The sequence below is a fragment of the Pseudochaenichthys georgianus genome, chromosome 23, assembly GCF_902827115.2.
Source record: "Pseudochaenichthys georgianus chromosome 23, fPseGeo1.2, whole genome shotgun sequence".
Taxonomy (NCBI): Eukaryota; Metazoa; Chordata; class Actinopteri; order Perciformes; family Channichthyidae; genus Pseudochaenichthys; species Pseudochaenichthys georgianus.
This window is the reverse complement of record NC_047525.1, coordinates 217,664-236,681: the sequence shown is the minus strand read 5'-3', so window position 1 is coordinate 236,681 and position 19,018 is coordinate 217,664. Positions and strand designations below refer to the sequence as shown.

The 19,018-nt window shown below is 44.1% G+C and overlaps 2 protein-coding genes across 3 annotated transcripts in view; one reads left to right on the top strand and one right to left on the bottom strand.

Annotated features, from left to right (window-relative positions):
* The window catches only part of cog5 (component of oligomeric golgi complex 5), a 76,843-nt gene that overhangs the window by 27,607 nt on the left and 30,218 nt on the right, over positions 1-19,018 (top strand). The window lies entirely within an intron of this gene.
* On the bottom strand, positions 7,123-14,635 carry LOC117439367 (G-protein coupled receptor 22-like). Of its 2 annotated transcripts, XM_034075276.2 has the most exons (5): positions 14,171-14,634; positions 12,384-13,156; positions 10,635-10,782; positions 10,268-10,414; positions 7,123-9,145 (listed from the first exon to the last, which is right to left on the bottom strand). In XM_034075276.2, the coding sequence occupies exons 3-5, from the start codon at positions 10,758-10,760 to the stop codon at positions 8,093-8,095; spliced, it is 1,326 nt and encodes a 441-aa protein (XP_033931167.1). In that variant the 5' UTR covers positions 10,761-10,782; positions 12,384-13,156; positions 14,171-14,634; the 3' UTR covers positions 7,123-8,092. The 2 variants fall into 2 exon arrangements, with proteins under 2 accessions (XP_033931167.1, XP_033931168.1); XM_034075277.2 differs by lacking the exon at positions 12,384-13,156 and having other exon boundaries at positions 14,171-14,635.

Genomic DNA, 19,018 nt, shown 5'->3' with positions numbered 1-19,018 from the left:
AGTTGCTGTAGTGTACCAGCAAGCAATACATCTGTGACGGGGTTCTATTTGTCCGTTTGAAACATAGGCTTTGTCGGTTGAATTAAGCACCTAAACTTTATTTATGACAGCAACAAAAACATATATGCTGTTTGACAAAAGCAAAACAGCACAACTTAAACAAACAAATAAAAGTCACCAAACCAGGCCGTCCATCACTCATGGAATAAACACATCCTGGCTGTTGCCTTCACTGCAACAATCTCCCGAACACATCCTGGCTGTTGCCTTCACTGCAACAATCTCCCGAACACATCCTGGCTGTTGCCTTCACTGCAACAATCTCCCGAACACATCCTGGCTGTTGCCTTCACTGCAACAATCTCCCGAGTGAATCTTCGCCAACACCGTCCCTTTTGAACCCATAGCCCCTCAACACAGGCTTACCGTCCACAGGTTACACAATTAACTCAAAACCACATTGTCAACATACAAATCTGACCCAAACATAAACAGGTGTTGTAGTCCACAGGGAACCCGACATGTTCCCACACAGCTGATTTAAAAGAAGCAGGTGGGTTCTAGCTCCTGTGTGTTATCGGAAATCGCCTTACTAACTTTTCTTCTTCTTGTATTTTGTTCGTTTTGTTGTTTTCTTCTTGTTCTTTGTTGTTTAAGGGCGGCTGGTAAACAGCTTTTAGGTGCAATACCGCCCCCTGGATTATATATAGTGTAGTGGATACTGCCCTGAGTGACAGACTTTTTTCCCACTCATAACAAAGGCGTATTCGTCGTGTGCCGAATACCGCTACACCCCTAATCACAACGCTTTTATGAAAGTTTCTCTGGTATAAAATGGGTGATGTTGGCATAGCAACCGAAGCTAAACTGACTATCTTGACTACTTGTTGCTATCCTAATGTGGCATAAGCCGTTTTCTACAGGCACATTTTACCGGCGTATTTTTCATTATGATTCTACTATATTGATTCCATCCGATAGCTGCTATAATACAAAACAACACGTCTGCCTCTCTCCACAATGATCGATAACAGCGAACGGATGGTCAAAGTAAGGCACAGATAAACAGAATCACACGAAGCCTGGTTAGTGTTGCCTGACTTTATAAAGTGTGTTTTTTTTCTAAGTGTGTGGTTGCGTTCTAGTCACTTTGCTCAGAGCTACTGCTTGTTACAACTTTCATTTGCCGTACTCGCCTTTAACTGTTAGCTCAGGTTAATCCCCCTCTGACGTAAGCGTGACGTATACGGTTCTTGCTTCTAGACCGACAATTTTTTCGAGCTTGGTAAGAACCGGTTTTCGGGAAAAAGAGCCGGCTCCTCTGCGGTGTGAACAGGAAAAATGGGTGCTTATCAGGCTCAAGCTCCGAACCCGCCCTGGACCGCGTTCCAGGGCGGGTTCCAGATGCTTTCTCTCAAGAGAGCCTTTCACACCCAGTGACCCACTCAACTGGTTATTCAATCCAATGGTTCACTTAGCATAAGCACATTACATTTGTCTATACTTGATGAACTTGATGAAGATCAGATTACATTTTGTGACCAACTAATGCAGAAACCCAGCGAATTTCAAACAGTTCACATGTTTTTTAAGCATATTATTTGCTGTAAAAGTCATTGCTAATTCGAAATTAAATGTTTTAATTGGAACATGAAAAACAAATGTACCAAGCAGGGTCTTTGCTCATCTGATGATAATGTGACTATAGGAGGCTTCTCATTGCTGTATAGTACAAACATACAGTGGAGGAAATAAGTATTTTATCCACTGCAGATTTTGTAAATGTACCCACTTACAAATAAGAAGAAAATCCAGAAATGTACATTATATAAAAGATAAAAATGTATTTGCATTAAACTGTGGGAAATAAGTATTTGATCCCCTTGCAGAACATGCGTTAGTGCTTGGTGGAGAAACCCTTGTTGGACGCACAGAGGTCAGACGCTTCTAGTCGGACTCCAGGTCTGTGCACATCTCAGGAAGGATGTTGGTCCACTCCTCTCTGAAGACCCTCTCCAAAGCCTTCAGGTTTTGAGGCTGATGCCGGGCATCTGGAAGCTTCAGCTCCCTCCACAGATCTTCTATGGGACTAAGGTCCAGAGACCGGCTCCATCACCTCAATGTGCTTCTTCTTTAGCCACTCCTGTGTTGCCTTGGCCGCATGTTCAGGGTCCTTGTCCTGCTGGAAGACCCCTCCACGACCCATTGCAGTGTCCTGGCTGAGGGAAGGAGGCTATCGGCCAAGACTGTACGGCCCCGTACATCCTCTCCTCGATGCAGGGAAGTCCCCCTGTCCCCTTAGCAGAGAAACCCCCAAAGCATAATGTCTCCACCTCCATGCTGACGGGGGGATGGTGTCCTGGGACTATAGTCAGCATCTCTTCCTCCAAACAGGGCGTGTCGAGTTGATGCCAAAGATCTCGAAGGTCTCATCTGACCACATCACCTTCTCCCAAGCCTTCTCTGAATCATTCAGATGTTCACTGTCACACTTCAGACGGGCCTCTCATGTTCTTCTTGAGCAGGGGGGCCTTCAGGCGCTGCAGGCTTTGATCCTTTATGGTGTAGTGTTACCAATAGTTTTCTTGGGGACCCAGCTGCCTTGAGATCAGTAACAAGTTCCTCCTGTGTAGTTCTTGGCTGACCCCTCACCGTTCTCATGACCATCAAACCCCACGGGCCAGACCTTGTGTGGAGCCCCAGACCGAGGGCGACTGATGCTCATTGTGTCTTTCTTCCACTTCTGAATAATGGCACCAACAGTTGTCTCCTCCTCACCGAGCTGCTCTCTGATGGTCTTGTAGCCAGTCCCAGCCTGGTGCAGGTCTACAGTCCCTGAGGTCCTTAGACAGCTCTTTGGTCTTGCCCATGGTGGAGAGGTTGGAATCTGATTGGTTGATTCGGTGGACAGGTGTCTTTTATACAAGTAACAAGTTGATATTAGGAGTACTTTTTTTAAAGGAAGACAACTTATTTAACCGGTCTGTGGGAGCCAGAATCCTTGTTTGTTGCAAGGGGATCAAATACTTATTTCCCACAGTTAAATGCAAATACATTTTTATCTTTTATATAATGTCAATTTCTGGATTTTCTTTTTGATATTCTTACTCTCACTGTTTATACACACCTACCATTACAATTTTAGACTGTTCATTTATTTGCAAGTGGGCAAACCTACAAAGTCTGCAGGGGATCAAATACTTATTTATTTATTCAGATTCTTGGATGCCTGTTAAATATTTAATGAAAGGAGCACTTGAAATGGCTAGCTACTGAAAATAATGTGAATCTTTGTTGCTAGTCCTTAATCCTTGACTAGAAGGTACAACATATAAAAAATATTTTCGCAAACCACCCTTTCACAGTTATTCATGATTAAACTATTTCACGGTACATTTAAGACTGACTATGCCATTATTGGGAGGTGTATGATAAGTTTGTTTTGTCCAACAATTGCTGGCTAGGTTCAGAACAATTTGTGACCTTCTGGTGTCAGCTGACAAATAGTGCTATTGATGCATTGAATGCCACCGCTCCAGCTATCTGTGCAGTACTTCCCTTAGTTATCACAGGCATTGTGTGACAGAAGGGGATCAGAAGGGCAAGTGCTTTCAACAGCCTACGCCTGCTAGGCTGTGACCACTTCTTCACACACACGTACGTACGCACGCACACACACACACACACACACACACACACACACACTGCTTGGGTGATATTCCATTGACTGCAAAGACCTTTTAAATGGGGTCAGCGTCCTGAGTGTTCTGCAGCTCTTGAGGTGGTACAGCGTCTGCTTCTGGTCTCTGCTGTGCCAGGTCGCTTGTTGTTAAACAATTCCAACCATTTTTCAAGAGGGCTTTGCTGCTCTGTGTGTGTTATGGTTCACACTGGTGGCCTGGACACACAGACAAGTTTTAGATTCCTTACACTGGAGATTTGTAAAACTCCTTCAAAGTTGTAGATTTTCCCAAACTGCGGTTACTTGATAACCTTTATCGCCACCTAGTGGCCCTGCGAGCGGAGGACAGAGATATCTTTTTAAAAGAAAATCCAATTGTTTTCAAGCGCAGAATAAATAAATAAATCACTACAGGACGAAACTGGGGAAAGTCGGGATGAAACAACATTTCACGTGTTAATCTCCCCCTCTGGCCTGATGTACTCCCTGTATCCGGATCTACATTGAGAGGCATACAGATTCTTAATTGTTTATTCAAAGAGGTGACAAGCAATATCAAGGTACTCTATCACTGTACATAAACATTTGTCTCATAATGCACTAACCAGAAAACACTACGCACTTCTGCAGTGCTCCATATACTCCATGTAATTCTTAAGTGTATAGCAACACATTACACTCATCGATCATGGCTCGTACCCTTCAGGGAACATTTTTGTGCTGAGGAAAAAAACAACTTTAAATGCAATCCTTTAACTCACACATATTCAGCCGATTGTTTCACTTTTTATTTTAAAGTAACGCGTCCACGTTATCTTTTTATTCCTCTGATCTCAAGGAACACATCTTTTCAGAAATGTATTGTTCATTAGGTAAACTGCTCAGACCACATTGTTATTGAGCACATGTGCATTTAGCTGGTTAGACTTGTTGAATACAATATTCTCCATCATTGTATTATTTTTTCCTGTGTTTTTACAAAAATATTTTCGATCTCTCTCTTTGCCTAAACAATACTCATAATCTTCATCTAAACACCAGTTATTTGTGCCATGGACTGTTACATTCCTTTAACCTGTTAAACCCTGAGCCTGTTTGTCAGGTCTCAGGCTCAAAAATGACATTCCCAGAACAAATGACTATGGCCCCGTCTCAGGTCGGTTAAATGAAATCCTTGCTTCCCTCACTTGCGTCGTTTCCCTGCGTCTAATGCCTCCCATCAGGGAAGCATGGAGGGACGCAAGGAAACCACGAGAAGCAGGGAAATGAGTTTTTAGAGCAATGGGACGTCCTTTCCTCCAGAGCATGGGCGCGGGAAGGGGGGTGCTGAGGGCGCTGCAGCACCCCCTAGCGGCAGGCAGGGGGTGCGGAGCTCCCCTGCTAGCATTTAAGACTCCACCACTCAAAAAAAGTTCAGATCGAGCCAAAGCTATTACAAACGCCAAATATCCTTATGTTGCCATGTTAGCAAAGCGCTACCTGGTTGTATCTGCTACCTCTGTCCCTAGAGAGGGTGTTATCCAGAGCAGGAGACATTGCTAGTGCCAGCAGATCTGCCCTTTCGGCAAGCAAGTTAATTTTTCTTAAAAAAAACATGAAAATGACAAGCAAGCAAGTCCTAGTGTCAAACTAGTACAGTGCAGATTATTTCTGTTCATCGAAATGCTACACCTTAATGTTTATTTTATTATATTTTGTATTTATTTAAGTGAATATTCACAGTTTAATAATAATAAAATAAAAAATATTTTATGTTTTGTGATGATTTTTTCTGCTGTACTGAAAACGTACCGAACCGTGGCCTAAAAACCGAGGTACGAACCTAAATGTTTGTGAACCGTTACACCTAGGGATGGGTATCGTTAAGGTTTTAACGGTACTACTACTTTTATCGATACCGCTTATCGATCCGGTCTTTTAACGGTACTTTTGGAGAAAAAAATAAGGTGTGTGTGTGTGTGCGGAAATAGCGCATTTAGTGTGTGTGAGAGAGGGAGAGAGAGGGAGAGAGAGAGAGGGACTGGTGCCAGCAGCAGGGACCGTGTTGTTAGCATCTGGTTAGCTAGCTGCACTAACGGACATACGGAGCTGTTGGTTCCACAACAAGCTGGAGGAGAGCTCTCAGGTGAGCTAAAGGACTCTCTGAGTGTTTAGATAGTTAACTTTAGTCTAAGTTATCTCAGTGGGTCTCAAACGGTTTGGTCACAAATGATTCAAAAGATTATTTCCGCGGCACACCTTCATATGATCATTATAGTTATAAAACAAATAAGAGAATAAAGGAAAAACAGTTATGAAATACTATATGGCAGTAAAACAAGAATACAGTTTGAAAGGGGAGTGATTTGTAAAATATCCATAAAGAAAAAGAACATCTGCTTACAGTTCTGTTTCATATGGGTGTTGAGAGAGGTATCCATAGATCTCTTCATGTTGCTCTCAAAGTGCACCAGATTGATGCTTTTAACTTCAATATTTAAAAAAAATCTTCCCGGGGGAGCATCCCCCCAGACCCCCCTAGAGGAGGTGAGGTCCGCTCTCCACTCGTAAAAAATAGCACTTTACCCCTGCCTATATGCCGTGAGCTGATTATCGAGCCTTCATTGTAACAGTCGCGGGTGCACTGTGTGTTTGCGTGTGGGGAGTGCTTTTGTGCGTGCTCTATAGTGCCCGTAATAGTGTTCACTGGAGTCCAGCACCTCAGCACCCCCACTCAAAATACCTTCCCGCGCCTCTGCTCCGGAGCGTCACGTGAAGCGACGTCCGTTTGTGATGACGCCGCACAGCTCTTCGTCTGACAGCAGCTCTGTCCCCGTTGTTTTCACAAACACCCCCGCCACACATTTACTGACAGACATGTGTATCATCTGTTGTAGACCCCAATAAATAAAATAAAATAAGAACTCATTCTCAAAAAAGATAAACGCCATTCTTAAAATGTATAAACGAACAATAGTTTGATTAATATTGATTAGAGTGCACAATAGAAATTAAATAATTGAGAGAAGAAAAAGAGATATGTTATCTATCAAAACCCAGTTAGATTAACATTCATTGGATTGCCCACTTTGTTTGTTTGTGTGGATATGTAGCACATTAACATTTTAATAGCACTTAATGACTGACTGAATGGAAATGACAATAAATGAAAATGTAAAACGAAAAAAGCGATCATGAAAATGTTTCCAACAACTGAATAAAATGATTTTTGACCACTTTGTTGTTCAGATATATATCACATATTTGTAACTAAATGAAACATGAATTGAAGCAAAATATGGTATAAACTGAGGAGTGACTCTCGTGAGTTTCATGTGTTTTCTTCACTCCGCTGGGAAACTGCTCTCATGTCAAGAAGCATCAGATCAGTGCACGCGCTGCATCGTCCAATCAGTGAGAGATACACAGTAAAGGGCGAGTTGGATGTAGAAGAGTCAGAATCAATATAGATGTTTTTTATTTTAAAGTAAATTCAGATTGAACATAGTAAAACATTTTAAATGTATGTCCGTCCAAAAAAACCACATTACTTATAGTGAAAACCACCCTTGAATGATGGGATAGTAGACTAAAAGCTTTAGGAATCCAAACTATAACATATAATAAGTACCCTGTATCAAGATTGATGCAAAACAAGTGACATTTGACCTTTTAGAGAGATTTAGCACACAAAAACCACTTCTGGGGTCATTTGGGTGGGTTTGACCTATCTCTGGCCCCCCTCGGTCGATTCTGATGATTGACATCTCTTTTTAACCGTTAGAGCCAATGGAATCGAGGAGAAGTTCCACATACACACACACACAGTTACCAAATAAAGAGTGAGAGTGATGCCTAGCCTACCCAAAACAGGAAGCTATCATTAGCAGCTAATATGAAAACTCAGTTTTTGACATAAAAATGGAATGATGGATTATCAATAATGTTTTCAAAGTGACAGACACATTGGATTAACCTATGGACTAACCTTCAACTGCTTTTTTTCTCGTTTTAATGCCATTGAACACGACTTTTGATCAGAATGGTGAGCATATCTCCGTGTTTTGCTACCTAAAGCTGCGGCGTGTGTTGTCTGGTTTTGCTTCCCCTGTCGCGAGTTCTGATTGCTCAGTGATGATACTTATATTTCTAGAATCTGTGGAATCTCAGCTTGCTAGCAAAGCTTGTTTGTGCAGATCCGAGAAGTATATCGATCGATTTATACCTAGAGTTCTGTGATAAGTGCGTTAGCATTTTCTCGCTCACGGCTCATTTAGATACTTCTTGTGAGACTTGTTTTGTTTCGGTAAAAATAGTGAATTCATAGTTTATTAAATTCTAAGAAGCCCAAACACAGTTCCGTGAAAAAAGCCCGTTTAACAGGTAAATTCCCAATTACTTTACATGATTGACAAGTTAACTTTAATCCCATTACTCAATATCCTGAGAGCATAGACACTTTTGTCTGGCTTCCGTGTCCTTAAAGGTGACCTTCTTGTTTCTCCTGGGGTCAGTCCAGGAGTTATGGATGACTACATTGTTGGGTGTAGGGTCAGCTTCTACCACAGACGCCATCCTCTTCTTCATCTTGCTTTTCAAAACTTTTTGGAATTTCTGTCGCGTAAAGGCATAGAGGAGGGGGTGAAAGATCGTGGTTCCATAGGCCATCACCAGGAAGCCTAAGCGGAGGCAAACAGTTAAATCACTGGGCCCAGTGCTGAGAAGGATGGTGTTCAGCACGGTTATTGGAGTCCAGCAAAGTAAGAAGGTGGAGATGATGAGAAGAGACATCTTGAAGACCCGTCTCTGCCTCTCCCGTCTCTCCCGATGTCGCTTGACTGCTCGTCTTATTGCAATGATGACGGACACTGACGCTCGCATGCCCAAAGGTGCAGTCCCACCTGCCCGGACTCCTGTGCTGCTCTGTGACGCGTCTGTTGACTCGACTTGAGTCGCAGTGCTCAAAGAGATAGTGTTTTTACTCTTTTGCGTCTTTTTAGGAAGGCTGTGCTGAAAGCGTGTTCCAATGCGAATATTAAGTGCCTGAAGGATCTTGTAGTAAGTCACTAGCATTACTAAAGCTGTAAAAAAGAATATAGGGATCTGTGCTAGTAGGTGATAGTACAAACCAAGCTCTGTGTAATACTCGTTAGTATGAGACACTGTGACAACTGCAGTCTGGTTCACAAACTCTGAGTCAGAGTTGATGAAGAATCCCACTTCCATAAATGGAACCAGGAAACTGAAAAAGGAGAGAGCCCAGATGGATCCCAGTAGAACCACAGCTCGGCCCATTGTAAGCACACGGTTGGCCGGCCGCACTAAGATGTCATAGCGGTCCACAGTGATGGCCAGGATGGTTGACGCAGTCGCTACACTGGCAAACGAGACGCAGGCCTCATGGAAACAGCAGATCATGGCTGTGTCCGCCTCCAGAGGAAGTAACACCACCACGGCTGTCAGCGGGATACAGCATACACACACCTGAAACAAGACGGGATTTAAGTTATATCCCACATTACGTTCTTTTTCATATATTTTGTTTAGCACCAGTTATAACTAGAACCAAAGCTGTTGTGATGCAATGTGATGCCACAATAAAGCCAATAAAGCTATTTGAATTGAAAGTAATGAGAACAGAGCTAAGTTGAGTAGTGTGCTGCTCAAGCTAACTTACAGTATCTCGTGGAGCCTCAGCAGAGCAGAGACCTCCTCCAGCTCTAGTGTGCATGCGCCATCCTGACATGCAGTCTGTTGAAGATGCTCCTGCTAATTTGTACTATTAACTTTTAGCCTTTTTTTTATCTTACTCGTTATGTTTCTATTTGTAACTTTTATTAATAACTAATTACGGTGTGACATCTCTAATATTTCTGTGGACAAAGATTTGTTTGTTTTCTTCGACATTGATTTCCTGCTGTTGCACAGAAACTCCATGGTTGCCTTGTTTACACCGGGGCGAAGCTAATCGCGCTAAAGCAGGCGAGCATAGTGGTTAAAACACCAGCTATCCCCACTGACATGTGGAGGAGGACAGAGAGGATGCAGGGCTAAACAAAGACGAAGGAGGAGAGTTGCGACCAGATTTATGCATAAAGGATATATAAGCTGTGTCTCCGCCGTCTTAACATGGGCAACCCAGGATCACCGGCTAATGGGATGGACGAGCTAACAGCATTAGATAGGAGTCAAATGGTATATCTGGAGTGTAGTTGAATGTGCTAAATGGAAACACGGCTGCTGCTTATGGTCTGATGGTCTTACCTGCAGCAGGATATATCTGACAATAAAGTGTTTTCTGCATTTTCATCAACAATATTTGCATCATCAACATTCCCAGCGTTCCATTTGATATGGTGCAACTGTCACAACACACATTTCCCCCTGGGGTTTTTAAGTATTTTTGATTGATCCATCGATCCTCTCGAGCAGTCTGCTACCACACATGTATTTCTGATGGCATTGTTCTCTCAGACAATGCCATCAGCAATAAACTAGTGGCGGCAGACTGCTGTCGCTCCAGAAGTCTTAATATAACAACCACTTGAGGTTAAATCCCTTTGGCAATAACATAACTGATACATGTAAATAGAGGTCAGCACTCACCAACACATCCACCACATGCAGGTTCATGGTGATGATGTTGGAGACGGAGCTGATCAGGTTCTGTTTCATGCAGTAGAGGACAAGCACAGTCAGGTTGGAGCTCAAGCCCAAAACTATCTCCAGAACTAGGAAGCCTGTCAAAGAAACCTACCAACAGAAAGAACATGTTGGCATTCAATTATATGTTGGTCATAATAGTGCATGCTCATTGTAATGTGGAAAATATCATTCATACTTTATTAACCAGGAAATCTTTTAAACGGTTTGTTAAAATATCATAAATCAAAGTTCACAACCCTACAATGACCTGGAAATGCACCAGTTTTCTAAAGATATCAATATCTGAGATGTGAGGCTGCAGCATTACCTGGAAGCTGACAGGGTAAATGGCCTTGTCTGAGGTCATGTCAAGGTCATAGGGGTCAGCAGCAGTGTCGAGCACAGTCATGTTGCTCATGGTGTCTGCAGAGAACCACACTGGGGGTGTGTGCATTATCCTGGCAATAGGAAGAGGCCTGGAGAACAGATGGCAGACAAAAGCTGTATTCAACAAATATTCCAAAAATGTGGCATTCCATGTTTTAAAACAGAGATTTGGTAAACTGTCAGGACCAGGGAAGTTAACGCTGGTGCTGCCTTGGCAATGAGCTTCTGATAATACGGTATTCACCTCACATCCTACCATTGTTTTTAAATATCAACACCTAAAGAGTGAAGCTCATGTAAAGCCAATGCACCAGCCCTTCCAATGGTATGGCTTATTTGAATTGAATACATCTGCAGTTGTTCTCAGTGTATCTTAATGGTTAATGCATTTATCCTAAGTCGTTTTGGATAAAGATGAAAGCTAAATGAAATGTATTAACAATAATAACAATATATTTAAAAAAGAAATCTACTCTTAGTACTATAATTCATGAAGTCACCAGACATGTATGTATCTTGGTAAGGAGTGTTGGCATATAGCTCACCCTGATATCATTGGGATTCAGGGCTCATTGGTGATTTCTTCAGAAGGCTTAAATACTATTTGGAGGGAAACTGTTTTCTGTGACAACACCGCTATCGCAAACATTAAACAGATTTCAAAGTGTTTTACTCATTGTACACCTTCGCTATATTTTGCACAAAAACACCAATCACCATTTTATTTTCTGTGACCATATTGATATTAGAACGCTGTCAACGTCAAGTACTATATAACAGGACATGCTCATTTGCAGGTCGTTTTGTGGCATATTGTTTTAATTGCCTAAGGCTAATATTTGTGCAACCCTTTGCCACCTTTCAAACATTGGCATTGGGGGTCTGCGTCAAACTAAATGTGAAGGTCCACCCCCTTAACGCAGGCATTGTGTACCAGTGTACAGAAATGAGTACATTTACAGGATTTGGCGTTTTGTTCTCCTTCTCAAAGGCCAACAGTTCCCTTCAGATGTAGTTGGATAACACATTCTACAAGAACAGGTTCATTCTGAACCTCCTGACACCCTTAGCCAAGATGACAGAGATATGTTTGTACTGTCTTAAACCCTCTCAGGTTGACAAACAAGAATAATCTGACCAGAAAACAAGCCGTTTGAGAGTTATGGTATGAACAAACCAAATGCAAGAATCCTATATTATTTTTTCATGAACCTTGGTTCCCCTAAGGCAGGGGAGTCAAACTCAAGGCCCGGGGGCCAAATCCGGCCCGCGACTTCATTTTATGTGGCCCACAAGAGCTTGCAAAGAATATAATACGTTTATTATACGGTTAGATGGCACTTTACAGAAGCAGGTTGCCCATAAACTACATGTCCCACAATGCATCTCGTTTTGCACACTGAAGAGAGTTGCAATTATTTACCCTGGACTTCTGCTTTCAGACGTAGATAATTACTAAGTTATTACCTTAACCGATAGTAATCCAATTCAGAGGCAATAATGTAATATAACACATTATTTTATATATCTATTTTGTATTTATATATGTATATTTATATAGTTACAACCGGCCCTTTGAGTGCAACCATAATGCTGATGTGGCCCGCGATGAAATTGAGTTTGCCACCCCTGCCCTAAGGTTTGGACTGAAAAGAACTAAGTATAGGTTTGATATCGGGCGGAAACTCACCACTGCCTCCCAACAGTGTCCTCTACAGTTTAGCAGCAATCGAAGCGACCAGAAGGAACTGTGTAGGCCATGTCAAACCATCCCACCATATTCTGACGTGAAAAGATGGCTCTTCACTTGATCCAATTGATTTACAACAATCTCTTTTGAACATATTTCGATTTGACGGACAATAAAGATAACAAATCTTCCATGAGTTTTTGCTTTGGGGATAGTAACACCACTCAGCCAAAGGGACAAGTCTGTTTGTGAAACACAGAGGGCTATGTTGGGGACATGTGGCTGGCAACATCAGTGCAGTGCACTCTCATCAATGCTTCCTTTCAGGCATTGCTCTGTCATTGTCCGGGCCTTGGACGTTTGCCTTCAATCGCTTCCCTCTTGAAAATGATGCCAGTGACAACCCTACTGTCTCCACTTCTCTCCACTCTTCAGGTACTGGACGTGTCTCAACACGTCCCCAGGTGCTCCACCACACGTTGTCCTCATGTCCTATACAGGTAGAAAGTTCCAAGAAGAATAGTGTGTGTAGTTGCTCCTCTGGACCCAGTTAAACCCTTCACAGCGAGTTGCAGTGAAGCCCAGATAGCAGTGTGTAGGTCATATCCTTGGAGAACAATTGAAAAGATTGATTCTTTGATTCTCGAACATTCGCAGCCTTCATTTCCATTTAAATTCACAAACTGCATAAGAAGAATAGTGAATCATGTTATGACTTATTTTCATCATCTCCTTTCCTCATGCCCCTTCTCAGACACATTCCACCTCTGGTCCTGCAAAGGAGAAGCAGGTCATATGTCAGTCATATCAACCTGGCACGTCACAATCAGAGCCCCCCCCCCACGGTGTATATATATTGCATCACGTCTCCCACCTTTTTTTAATTATTTGATCATCCCCTGACAGACTCCTCGTGTGCTAATTGGACACCTGTTTCTGTTTTTAATCAGTTTTTTCCCTTGCCTTTTATCTTTGATGGTTCTTGTCATGTGCTGGTCAATAAAGGAGCACTGGAAACAGTAAACTGGTTTCCTGCCGGCTGTCTTAGCACTTTCTATTGACAGAACATATTGTAATTCAAATAATAAAAGCAACACGCAACACATTTTACAGCGGTTGATTCAAATCAACAACGGCTACACACAGGGAGATGAGGCAGCTGCAGATAAAGGTGACCGGTTGAAAGATGTATCCTTTACTTTGCAAAACGTATACGGCCCCCAACCAGCCAACCACCTACAGTATAACTATCAACAACCAGGTTCCAGAAACACCCCAGGTATAATATATCTTTTTCAGATATTACTCTATAAATTAAATATCATTTTAAAATGAAAAAACTGATGAGGGTTTCTTTTCCAATATGTTCTCACATTTTATATTCATCACATAATAAACCACAATATAATCATTCCTAAGTGCAGCCGTACACTAGCTCTAAGCCTTCATGTCCTGTTTAATGCCTGCTGCAGTGAAGTCTTCACAGTGTTTTGAAATGGCCTTGGCTCCTCCCTTCTTTAGCTGTATGTTCTACACCATGAATCTGTCCTGTGGGTGGCATTACACATTCGGATTCGCTTTGTGTTGCATGAGCTGTTCCACAACAGGAGAACTGGTCTCTGTGGAAGGCAGTGCACTCGGCTAACTCTTCTGAAGACCCATATTCTTGCTGTTCGACAGCCACTCATTTGGTCTAATTGTTCTATATATATGTCAGCATGACTTCACAGTGCCATCAGAGCAGCAACAACAGGTTAAGTGCATCGTTGTGCCTTGTGTTGGCTTACCTTTAGAAAGAGACCACTCCTCAGCGAGCGGTGGCTCCATTGGGGTCCTTTCCGTCCCTGCTTTGTGATCTCAATCCCCAAAGGTTGCATGGAGCCCACGGGTGATAACCCTGAGTGACTGAGGTGTGATACCGTGCTGCATCATTCAATGGTGCTTGTTAGCGAGTCCCTTCAGGATAACACCGGACAGTAAGAAAGATGCATCCACAGAGCCAGAGGAGATCAGATACTGCCGCTCCGCCTCGCTCACTCTGCTCCTCTCTCTCTCTCTCTCTCTGTCGCTCTGTCTCTCTGTGTGTCTTTTTCTCTCTCTCTCTCTGTCGCTCTGTGCGTCTGTCTCTGTCTCTCTGTTTGTCTTTCTCTTTCTCTCTCTCTGTCTCTCTGTGCGTCTCTCTCTGTCGCTCTGTGCGTCTGTCTCTGTCTCTCTGTTTGTCTTTCTCTCTCTCTGTCTCTGTGCGTCTCTCTCTGTCTCTCTGTTTGTCTTTCTCTCTCTCTGTCTCTGTGCGTCTCTCTCTGTCTCTCTGTGCGTCTTTTTCTCTCTCTCTCTCTCTCTCTGTCTCTGTCGCTCTGTGCGTCTGTCTCTGTCTCTCTGTTTGTCTTTCTCTTTCTCTCTCTCTGTCTCTCTGTGCGTCTCTCTCTGTCTGTCTCTGTCGCTCTGTGCGTCTGTCTCTGTCTCTCTGTTTGTCTTTCTCTTTCTCTCTCTCTGTCTCTCTCTCTCTCTCTCTGTCTCTGTCGCTCTGTGCGTCTGTCTCTGTCTCTCTGTTTGTCTTTCTCTTTCTCTCTCTCTGTCTCTCTGTGCGTCTCTCTCTCTCTGTCGCTCTGTGCGTCTGTCTCTGTCTCTCTGTTTGTCTTTCTCTCTCTGTCTCTGTGCTTCTTCCTGCCTCTCTCTGTGTCTGCCTCCAGTAGCCCCCTTACTCCCTCTCTGAAACTGTCTTATCCTTCTAATTTTCCCCCCTGTACCAGGGTTTCCGTTAGCCGGTAATTACCGGTTTTTAGCTGGTAACATTTATAAAAAAAACGGTAAATTCAAAACCTGCCGGTCAAGATGTCCGGTAATAATTAGGGATGCTACGATCGATTGGCCGCCGGTCATTATCGGCCGATATTCACTCTTAATAGTTTGATTGGTAAAATAAATTATTTCCGGACATTTGACCGGCAAGAAAACATCCGAGCAGACACCCTGCCCTTTGCACCTCTGTGCGAGACTAGGTGGACTCACAAAGCTGGTGGAAGTGTTCTTCCTCTCATGTGTTACCTTTCTTCACCTCGCTGACTGTAGTAAGCAGAACACCTCTCTAATGCAGGGACAACACAGATCTCTTTTGGTTTCAAATCTTTGTTTTTTTTCTCCTTTTACTCTACGTTTCCCCTCATGAGCCCAGGTAGGAAACTGTGACCATGACAATACTATTGGCAGCATCCTTAGGACTTTGGCCACTCCTCCGCCGTTTGTGTTTGCATAGCAGCTGCTGGATGGTACCTACCTAATAGTCCCAATCTGGCTGCCATTAGTGCAGTGGATGTGTTGCCTTTATTGCCTGGCAAGTATATCTGGAAGGTAGCTAGTGAGTAGCCAAGGCTACTAGGCATTGGCATGGCAACAGTCATGTGAGCGCACACTGATGGATCAGATGCGAATCATGGCTGTCTCCTGTAATCTGGGTTACACCTGTCCACTGATAACACAATAACTACTGATGCTGCACATCTCCCATGATTTGGTCATTGCATCGCAGTGCTCCATCCCTCCCTCTACATGGGTTTATTCAGAGAGTGTAAGCAGAGATGATGGTGTCCAGTCTTGTGTTTGTACTGTCATGCACAACACATCAGGAGGCATTTCCCCCAGGCACCAGTCTTTGGTGAGAGAAAGATACATGGCAGACAGCAGGATAATGGAGAGACATTTTCCCTCTCAGTTTATTACAGTAACCATATTGAAGTCTACACACATCAGATGCTCTTTTATTACTTTATTACTTCATATTCTGCCTTTTGATGAAGACGACGTCTTGTCACCAGGGCGTATCACAGCCTATTTCTGACTTGAAAAGTTGAACTGCTTTTTACTCACAGCTGTAAGGCCCTGGTTCTGAACAATAGGCACTTGAGCATAGACAACAGTGGAGTAGAACACGTAGAAAGAACATGTGTAGGGCCCCTTGTGAAGCACAAATAATATCTTTCCTCATAACAAAATGATTGAGTGTTCTTGTGGTACGCTCTGGCAGCACTACACGTGGATCCTTTTTCACCTATCAGTGTGCAACCTAAATGATGTTTAAAGGAATAGCATCCATCCATCCATCTTCTCCCGCTTATCCGCGGTCGGGTCGCGGGGATAGCAGTTCCAGCAGAGAGCCCCACATTTTCTTTTCCCTGGCGACATCAACCAGCTCTGACTGGGGGGTCCCAAGGCGCTCCCAGGCCAGCGAAGAGATATAATCCCTCCACCTGGTCCTAGGTCTACCCCTAGGTCTCTTCCCAGCTGGACGTGCCTGGAACACCTCCCTAGGGAGGCGCCCAGGTGGCATCCTAACTAGGTGCCCGAACCACCTCAACTGGCTCCTTTCGACGCGAAGGAGGAGCGGCTCAACTCCGAGTCCCTCCCTGATGACCGAACTTCTCACCTTATCCCTAAGGGAGACACCAGCCACCCTGCGGAGAAAACCCATCTCGGCCGCTTGTATCCGCGATCTCGTTCTTTCGGTCATGACCCATCCTTCATGACCGTAGGTGAGGGTAGGAACGAAAATGGCCCGGTAGACAGAGAGCTTTGCCTTCCGGCTCAGCTCCCTTTTCGTCACAACGGTGCGGTAAAGCGACTGCAGTACCGCTCCCGCTGCTCCGATTCTCCGGCCCATCTCACGCTCCATTGTTCCCTCACTCGAGAACAAGACCCCGAGATACTTGAACTCCTTCACTTGGGGTAAGGACTCATTCCCTACTTGGAGTGGACAGTCCATCGGTTTCCTGCTGAGAACCATGGCCTCAGATTTGGAGGTGCTGATCCTCATCCCAGCCGCTTCACACTCGGTGGTGAACCGATCCAGTGAGTGCTGAAGGTCGCAGACCGATGAAGCCATCAGAACCACATCATCTGCAAAAGCAGTGGTGCAATCCTTAGTCCACCGAACTGCAGACCTCCTCCCCCACGACTACGCCTCGAAATCCGATCCATGTATATTACAAACAGGATTGGTGACAAAGCGCAGCCCTGGCGGAGGCCAACCCTCACCGGAAAAGGGTCCGACTTACTGCCGAGGACCCGGACCCAGCTCTCGCTTTGGGAGTACAGAGATTGGATGGCCCTGAGTAGAGACCCCTCACCCCATACTCCCGCAGCACCTCCCACAGTAACTCCCTGGATCCTCCCAGGATCCTTGTGAGAGTAAAAAGCTGATCCGTCGTTCCACGACCAGGACGGAATCCGCATTGTTCCTCCTCAATCTGAGGTTCGACCATCGGCCTGACCCTCCTTTCGAGTACCTTGGAGTAAACTTTCCCGGGGAGGCTGAGTAGTGTGATGCCGTGTGATTGGCACACACCCTCTGACCCCCCTCTTTGAAAAGGGGAACCACCACCCCAGTCTGCCACTCCTTCGGCACTGTAAAGGAATACATACATACATATTTATAAATGAACGTCTGCGGCCGTTATGTGAGAGAACACACAGATGACCAGTCCACCCCTGTATACCCAAACTACTTGTAGTTTGAAATTTAAATTATGTTTAGATTGAATAAAATGTTTCATTCATTCCCGTGAATAGGATCATGTTTCTAACACTCAGAGCTAACACTATACTGGAGAGAGGATGTGTAAAGAAGCCGGATATCAAAGGTACTCACCTTTTGGTATTCCCACGAGAGAGAAAGCATACTGTTTTAAAAATAATCACTCAAGGTCAACTTACTAGCTTCTACAGAGCTTTATACCTCAACTCACTGCCTACATACGCATCAGCTCCATCGGCTGTGCTCATGAGGAATGGGAGATTCCAATACAATGTATATCGTTATATATTTCAAACGGCTTTTCCCAGCCATCAGCAGTGTCATGTTGGTGCATTCCTCTGCTATCTGCTTGTGGGAGCGAACATATTATCTAACTTCAGCGTTCACAAACAAAGAAGTCACAACAGAGTTTACAGAAACAAATCCCAACTGAATGGAATGTTTAGAGTCCCCATTTATTTTATTTGCAACAATATGAATAATAGCATTGAGAGAACAGTTGACCCCACACGGCACGGAGTTGAGGAGAGCGAGATCTGGATGGCTTCTGGTGTGGTGTCTGTGCTTCCTCTGATCAGAACACAACAGTAGGGCTGACCACCGTGTGGACTCCACGGTCCCTTCAGTGCGATCCAGCTTATAGTGATGTTCTTAGTGTGGGCGCTCTCTCTACGCTCTGCCATGTGACTGATTTAGCACAGGAAGAAGGGCACATCTTTTCACATCCTCTGGGAAGCAACCCGTGTGTTTTTGTGTGAGTATGTGTCTTCAAGCATGGCACATCAGACTGAGCACATTACGCTCCCTCTCCCCCCCCTCTCTCACAGAGAGACTCAGAGCTCCACTGGTTGCTTCGTATCTCTGGCAAGCTTTGTAGTTTGGTCAAAGCAGGGGGCTCCTGTCCGACGCCCTGGTTTCCCTTATACCTCTCTCTGTCTCTGTCTCTGGAAAAAGAGCAAAACATCTGGAGCTATAGATACATGATTCATGATTAAATATCAGTCCTGGGAGGCAGCCGGCCCCTGCCCCCCCTCCTCTCATCATGGGCTGTAGATGACTCTGTACATTTTGTTTTGACTGATGAAGAGCGTTTGGCTGATGTCATTCC